The 6,886-nt window shown below is 46.7% G+C and overlaps 2 protein-coding genes and 1 long non-coding RNA gene across 5 annotated transcripts in view; all 3 read right to left on the bottom strand.

Moving 5' to 3' along the window:
• The window catches only part of LOC106527811 (uncharacterized), a 3,401-nt gene extending 2,865 nt beyond the window's left edge, over positions 1–536 (bottom strand). The window contains exons 1-2 of the long non-coding RNA XR_001311428.1: positions 383–536; positions 15–309 (exon numbers count right to left, since the gene is read on the bottom strand). This is a non-coding gene — a long non-coding RNA (uncharacterized LOC106527811). The remainder of the gene's footprint in view (positions 1–14; positions 310–382) is intronic.
• ddx31 (DEAD (Asp-Glu-Ala-Asp) box polypeptide 31) overlaps positions 1–4,227 on the bottom strand; it is a 13,263-nt gene extending 9,036 nt beyond the window's left edge. The window contains exons 1-11 of the mRNA XM_014022799.1: positions 4,120–4,227; positions 3,439–3,592; positions 2,975–3,127; positions 2,664–2,905; positions 2,092–2,167; positions 1,919–1,962; positions 1,580–1,650; positions 1,126–1,235; positions 997–1,038; positions 808–872; positions 544–663 (exon numbers count right to left, since the gene is read on the bottom strand). Of these exons, the coding sequence (XP_013878253.1) occupies positions 544–663; positions 808–872; positions 997–1,038; positions 1,126–1,235; positions 1,580–1,650; positions 1,919–1,962; positions 2,092–2,167; positions 2,664–2,905; positions 2,975–3,127; positions 3,439–3,549 (1,034 nt within the window). The 5' untranslated portion in view covers positions 3,550–3,592; positions 4,120–4,227. The remainder of the gene's footprint in view (positions 1–543; positions 664–807; positions 873–996; positions 1,039–1,125; positions 1,236–1,579; positions 1,651–1,918; positions 1,963–2,091; positions 2,168–2,663; positions 2,906–2,974; positions 3,128–3,438; positions 3,593–4,119) is intronic.
• A 668-nt stretch (positions 4,228–4,895) lies between these two features.
• Positions 4,896–6,886, bottom strand: part of ak8 (adenylate kinase 8) — a 12,489-nt gene continuing 10,498 nt past the window's right edge. For all 3 annotated transcript variants that reach the window (XM_014022800.1, XM_014022801.1, XM_014022802.1), the window contains 5 exons: positions 6,739–6,828; positions 6,514–6,655; positions 5,957–6,037; positions 5,761–5,890; positions 4,896–5,197 (listed from right to left, as the gene is read on the bottom strand). In XM_014022800.1, coding sequence (XP_013878254.1) covers positions 5,108–5,197; positions 5,761–5,890; positions 5,957–6,037; positions 6,514–6,655; positions 6,739–6,828 — 533 coding nt within the window. In that variant the 3' untranslated portion in view covers positions 4,896–5,107. The remainder of the gene's footprint in view (positions 5,198–5,760; positions 5,891–5,956; positions 6,038–6,513; positions 6,656–6,738; positions 6,829–6,886) is intronic.

The raw sequence follows: 6,886 nt of genomic DNA, 5'->3' as shown, positions 1-6,886 counted from the left end.
CTGACCAACAGAACCTACAGTTCTAACGATGTGTTCACTGACCAACAGAACCTACAGTTCTAACGATGTGTTCACTGACCAACAGAACCTACAGTTCTAACGATGTGTTCACTGACCAACAGAACCTACAGTTCTAAAGATGTGTTCACTGACCAACAGAACCTACAGTTCTAACGATGCGTTCACTGACCAACAGAACCTACAGTTCTAACAGAATCTACAGTTCTAACGATGCGTTCACTGACCAACAGAACGTACAGTTCTAACAGAATCTACAGTTCTAACGATGCGTTCACTGACCAACAGAACCTACAGTTCTAAAAGAACCTACAGTTCTAACGATACGTTCACTGACCAACAGAACCTACAGTTCTAACAGAACCTACAGTTCTAACGATGCGTTCACTGACCAACAGAATCTACAGTTCTAACGATGCGTTCACTGACCAACAGAATCTACAGTTCTAACGATGCGTTCACTGACCAACAGAATCTACAATTCTAACGATGCGTTCACTGACCAACAGAACCAAAGCGGGTCACCTGTCGGCCTCGTCCAGAACCAGCCAGCGGACGGCGCTGAAGGCGATGCTCAGGGTGTGTTTGATGTGATCCACCAGACGTCCAGGAGTGGAGATCAGGATGTTGATTCCTTTACGGATCCTGAAACCAGACCAGAACTTACGGCCTCCCCAACACACAGGTTCAGAACCAGGACCAGATCTGGCACCAGGGTCTGGTTCTGATATGTAGGACTTGGTCTGAGGAAGTGAAACCAGAACCAAAGAAGGCGGTTCTAGAACCTACCTGGCCTTTTCTGCTTTCCTCTTCTCTCCTCCCATCAGCACACCTGGGACGATCCAGGTGAACGGCTGCAGAGACAGAACCCTCCAATAAACTCCGCCCCCCAGAAACACTCAGTTCTGACCCTGCGGGGTTCTGAGGTTGAACCGGTTCTGTTCAGAACCTTCAGTAAAGTATTTGGACCTGTGTTACCTTGAGAAGTTTCTGGAAGGTCTGGAAGGTCTGCAGAGCGAGCTGATAAACAAGAACAAAGAGTCAGTCTGAGGAAGATCCACACAGGACACATTAAACTGGACCGGTCCGGACCGGACCAGACCTCACCTCTCTGGTCGGGACGATGATGAGAGCCAGAGGTCCATCAGACCTGCTGACCTTCGGCTGAACCGACTGAAGACTCTGAACCAGCGGGACGGCATAGGACAGGGTTTTACCTGCAGAGACAGAGACAGGTGAGGCTAGCTCAAAGGAGCAGGAAGCTAGGTGAAAAGTAGCTAGGTGAAAAGTAGCAGGAAGCTAAGTGAAAAGTAGCAGGAAGCTAGGTGAAAAGTAGCAGGAAGCTAGGTGAAAAGTAGCAGGAAGCTAGGTGAAAAGTAGCAGGAAGCTAGGTGGAAGTAGCAGGAAGCTAGGTGGAAGTAGCAGGAAGCTAGGTGAAAGTAGCAGGAAGCTAGGTGAAAGTAGCAGGAAGCTAGGTGAAAGTAGCAGGAAGCTAGGTGAAAGTAGCAGGAAGCTAGGTGAAAGTAGCAGGAAGCTAGGTGAAAGTAGCAGAATTTCTCACCTGATCCGGTCTGAGAGCGAACTAAAGCGTCTCGTCCCGACAGAAGGGCAGGGATGGTCTGCTTCTGAACGCTGCACATACATTAAAGATTACACACACTACTGCTGTCAGTTTGGGGGTGTGTGTGTGTATTGTTTCTACTACAGAGTGAGGACCATTTGCTACATAGCTATTCTCAAAGTGAGGTCTTTGATGTAAAGTGAGGACCTCTTCAATGTCTTCACTTTGTTTGCAGCTCTGCTGTGCTTTACTAGTTAGGTTTAGAGGTATGGTGTGAGTTAATTGATGCAAGTACAAGGATGTATGTGTGTGTGTGTGTGTGTGTGTGTGTGTACTGACCTGGTCAGAGTAGAGACATTCAAAACTTTATTCAGCGTTGCTACCTGATGAACGTAAACATTCAATCAGTAAAATAAAATAAGACTAGAACTGATAATAAACAATAATTAAAACAGAAACAAAACCCAGTGTGTGTGTGTGTGTGTGTGTGTGTGTGTGTGTGTGTGTGTTACCAGGTGGGGGTGCAGGTGGAGGTCTGAGAAAGAGTCAGAAGTGAAGATCTTCTCCTTTACCTTGGAAACAGTTGGTCTGAAGGAAGAAACATCACAGAGATGATTGATCAAGCATCATATGACCAAAGGCAACCAATCAGACTCAGCCAATCAGACTCAGCCAATCAGACTCAGCCAATCAGACTCAGCCAATCAGACTCAGCCAATCAGACTCAGCCAATCAGACTCAGCCAATCAGACTCAGCCAATCAAAATCAACCAATCAAAATCAACCAATCAGACTCAGCCAATCAGACTCAGCCAATCAAAATCAACCAATCAGACTCAGCCAATCAGACTCAGCCAATCAAAATCAGCCAATCAAAATCAACCAATCAGACTCAGCCAATCAGACTCAGCCAATCAAAATCAACCATTCAGAATCAACCAATCAGAATCAACCAATCAGACTTAGCCAATCAGAATCAACCAATCAGACTTAGCCAATCAGAATCAACCAATCAGACTTAGCCAATCAGAATCAACCAATCAAAATCAACCAATTAGACTCAACCAATCAGAATTCAGTATACCTGTGGATTTCTGGAATCTCTGGGTTGTTTTTGAACAGAGATGAAGTCTTGATGCTGCTGTGGGTTTCTGTCTTTGTCTCCTCTTCTGTCTTCTTCTTGTCTTTCCTCTCCTCCTTCTTGTCTTTCCTCTCCTCCTTCTTGTCTTTCCTCTCCTCCTTCTTGTCTTTCCTCTCCTCCTTCTTGTCTTTCCTCTCCTTTTTATTCTTCTGTGGTGTCCTGTGAGTCGTCTCAGTGGGCGGAGCCTGAAGACAAATGGTCTTTCTTTAGTTTAGCACCAGTTAATAACAGATTCTACAGGTTGAAGAGTTTACCTGCAGTGGAACAGGTGGTGCAGCTTCCTCCTCCTCCTCCTCCTCCTCCTCCTCCTCAGCTGTGTGATGAAGCTGCTGTCTCCTCTGTTTGGCTGAACATTGCTCCTCTTCCTCTGTGTTGATCCTCCTCTTCCTCTCTGCTCTTTGCTTCTTCTGGGAGAAAAATCACAAACAGGAAGCTGCTGCAAATGTGTCTTTTTTAACCAATTAAAAAGGTCAGTTAGCTGTGGTGTCTATCTTGAATCATAACAGTTAATTAGCTGTTGATCATTCAATCTTTCCATCATTTTAATTTAATTTATGTGGAAAATATGAAGTGTGTGTGTGTGTGTGTGTGTGTGTGTGTGTGTGTGTGTGTGTGTGTGTGTGTGTGTGTGTGTGTGTGTGNGTGTGTGTGTGTGTGTGTGTGTGTGTGTGTGTGTGTGTGTGTGTGTGTGTGTGTGTGTGTGTGTGTGTGAACTCACTAAAGCCCATTTCTGCTGAGGTTTCAGTCGTTTCCTGCTGCTGGGAAATGATGATGATGTTAAAGATTCGCTGATGTTCAGACACAGCTGTCCATCTGCTGATGACATCATTGGCACACCTGTGTGGCAGCTGGCAGGTGTGTGTGTCCACAAACTACAGACACACACAGGTAGAGCTTCGGTAAAACAAATTCTTCTCTCACACCAAACTCAGTTTAAAAAACGTCAGATTTTAGCTTGTTGTTCGGCCGCAGCTTTAGGTTAAAATCAAATGATTAATTTTATTTATAAAATGACAAAAACTGCATTAAGTTTAGCTGCGTGAGGTTTCTGATTGAAGCCGAAGTTAAGAGTAACACCTGACAATGTGTTTGTAAATCCACGCGTGTTTGTGCACGAGCTTCTCTGTCACGCGACACAGGTAACATCAAACAGAGCCTTTTTTTCACGGAGTTCAGCTGCGGCTTCAGGAGGCTGCAGCAGCTCCTCTGTTCATCTGATCGAACAAAATTCATGATGATCAAGTTTAACAACAAACAAACGAGACATCAAACACGTGGGCGTGTGTGCGCGCGCACGACGCTAACAATTGCTGCTTGCGATCTGCAAAGACTTTTCACATTAAAATAAAAGACGAACAAAAACAAGTGAAAACAAATAATAAGTGAAATAAATGCTTACTGTTAACTTTCCGGACACAACCACACGTGGAAATGTCTTCCTACTGCGTCACAGAAGCTCCGCCCTACATTTGATGTGCGCATGCGCAGTGGCTCCAGGCGGTGGTCAGACATGTTCTCTCCAGTTTAAATGTTTTTTACAGGTAAATTTGTTTTCAGTGTGTTCAAAGGAACAGATATAAACACATTTGGATCAAACTGGACCGGTTCTCTGGCCCTGCTGGGGGTCCATGCCTTGCTCAGAGGCTTCCTGGCAGAACCAGCTGGGCATCAAACCCTCCATCAGATCTACTTCCTGTTGAGGGGATAATAATAGAGCTGTCAATCATTCGGTCCTGCTGGGACTCTGCAGGAATAATTAGAGGCATTTATCAGAACCGTCTGAGGCCCGGTTCTATCAGCTGTCAATCACAGGTGGTCCAGAACCACCTCAGCTCTTTACAGCCGTTCTGGGTTTGGTCTTACACAACATGTTGGATTTTAGGGCTTAAATCTTTACCGGACCCAGAACTGACCAGACCCTGTGTAAAAAATGACCCGATCCAAAGGAAAACCTGGTCCAGAACAGACAGAACCAGAACCAAGGTTCCACACACAGAGACCTGTGCTCAGGGTCAAAGGAGGACGATGATGATGATGATGATGATGATGATGATGAAGGTGTTTGGGAGTCATCAGAGACTCTCAGATCCTCTGGTTGGTTCTGATCCACAGGTCCAGTTGGACCCGGTTCCTGTTAGACTGATTTCATGAGTCAAAAACATTAAAACACGTAAATCTGAACAAACAATTTATTAATAAACTGAAGGAGAGGATTCTGTCCAGACAAGTCCAGGCGGGTCCAGGTGGGTCCAGGTGGGTCCAGACGAGTCCAGGTGGGTCCAGGTGAGTCCAGGTGGGTCCAGGTGGGTCCAGACGAGTCCAGGTGGGTCCAGGCGGGTCCAGGCGGGTCCAGGCAGGTCCAGGTGGGTCCAGGTGGGTTCCAGATGTCAGTTGGTGGTCAGTCGGCTCTCCAGAGCCTCGAATACAGAGAGGTGGTTCTGATTCGCATTGATGTGAATCACATCTGGATACACAGACTGACACAGACATGTTTGTTTGTTAGTGTTTGTTGGTTTGTTGTTTGTTTGTTTATGAGTTTGTTTGTGAGTTGTTTGTTTACATGTTTGTTTGTTGTTAGTTTGTTTACATGTTTGTTTGTCATTTGTTTGTTTACGTTTGTTGGTTTGTTTATGTGTTTTGGTGTTTCTTTATGTGTTTGTTTGTGTTTGTTGTTTGTATGTTTTTGTTGTTTGCTTGTTTATGTGTTTGTTGGTTTGTTTGTTTACGTGTTTGTTTATTTGTGTTTGTTGTTTGTTTGTTTATGTGTTTGTTTGCAAGTTTGTTGTGTGTTTATGTGTTTTGTTTGTGTTTGTTTGCTTTTTATGTGTTGTTTGTTTGTTGTTTGTTTATGTGTTTTGTTGTTTGTTTATGTGTTGTTTGTATGTTTGTGTTTGTTGTTTGTTTATGTTTGTTTGTTGATGTGTTTGTTTGTTGATGTGTTTGTTGTTTGTTTGTTTATGTTTGTTTGTTTATCTTTCAGCCACAGTCACATGTTGTCAGTGTGTGGTGGTCAGAACCAACAGAACCTTCCTGTGTTCACCTGCAGGGCAGCACAATGGACCCGGTACTGGTTCAGTCTCTGGGTCACCTCCTCCAAGCGGTCCTCCGGTGCAGTCTGTAGGCGGGCCTGGACCTCAGCGCTCGGAGCGGGTCGGGTCACAGTGTGGTACCTGCAGGAGGACACGCAGGTGATGGGTCGGTTCTGATCCAGAGACTTTTCTGACCCACGTACTGACCTCTCCCCGCTGAGCGGGTCTACGGTTCTGAGACTGAGACGCTCCAAACATACATGATCAGGAGCCTCCAGGAGGAACACCCTGAGGAGGAGAGGAGGAGGAGAGGAGAGGAGAGGAGAGGAGGAGAGAGAGAGGAGAGGAGAGGAGGAGGATAGGAGAGGAGAGGAGAGGAGGAGAGAGAGAGGGGAGGAGAGGAGGAGGAGAGGAGGAGAGGAGAGGAGAGGAGGAGAGAGAGAGGAGAGGAGAGGAGGAGGATAGGAGAGGAAAGGAGGAGAGAGGAGGAGAGAGAGAGGAGAGGGGAGGAGAGGAGAGGAGAGGAAAGGAGAGGAGGAGAGAGAGAGGGGAGGAGAGGAGGAGGAGAGGAGGAGAACCGTTAGTTCCCTGCCAGAACCTGAGTCTGAACTGAAGGTTCTGGTGGTTCTGGTCCCTCTGGGTCTCAGGAGTTGTTCCTGACCTTAACAGAACCGTACCTTTCAAAATAAAACATCCACAGGAAGTGGCCTGTGTCCTATTCTGGTTCTGGTTCTGTACCTGTTGGGTTGGTTCTGGTTCTGTACCTGTTGGGCTGGTTCTGAGTCTCCTGCAGGCTCCGGGCCTGCTGGAGGTTGAGGGGGAACCCGTGCAGAACCCAACCTCTGCAGCTGCAGTCCACTCGGCTCAGGCGCTCCTCCAGGACCCGCAGAACCACAGAGTCTGGAACTGGACCGGCAGAACTTAAATAACACAGGTGATGATGTGGACTCAGCGGGTCACAGAGCAAACACACCTGGACTCAGACTCACCTGGACGTCCGTCATCCAGGTAGGGCTGGACCAGTGCTCCTGGACCAGAACCATCAGCTGCTGCAGACCTCAACAGCTGACCACAACACACTGACACACACACACACACACACACACACACACACACACACACACACACACACACACA

This window comes from Austrofundulus limnaeus, unplaced genomic scaffold, assembly GCF_001266775.1.
Source record: "Austrofundulus limnaeus strain Quisiro unplaced genomic scaffold, Austrofundulus_limnaeus-1.0 Scaffold343, whole genome shotgun sequence".
Lineage (NCBI taxonomy): Eukaryota > Metazoa > Chordata > Actinopteri > Cyprinodontiformes > Rivulidae > Austrofundulus > Austrofundulus limnaeus.
Note: the sequence above shows the minus strand (reverse complement) of the source record. Positions and strands in the feature narration are given on the sequence as shown.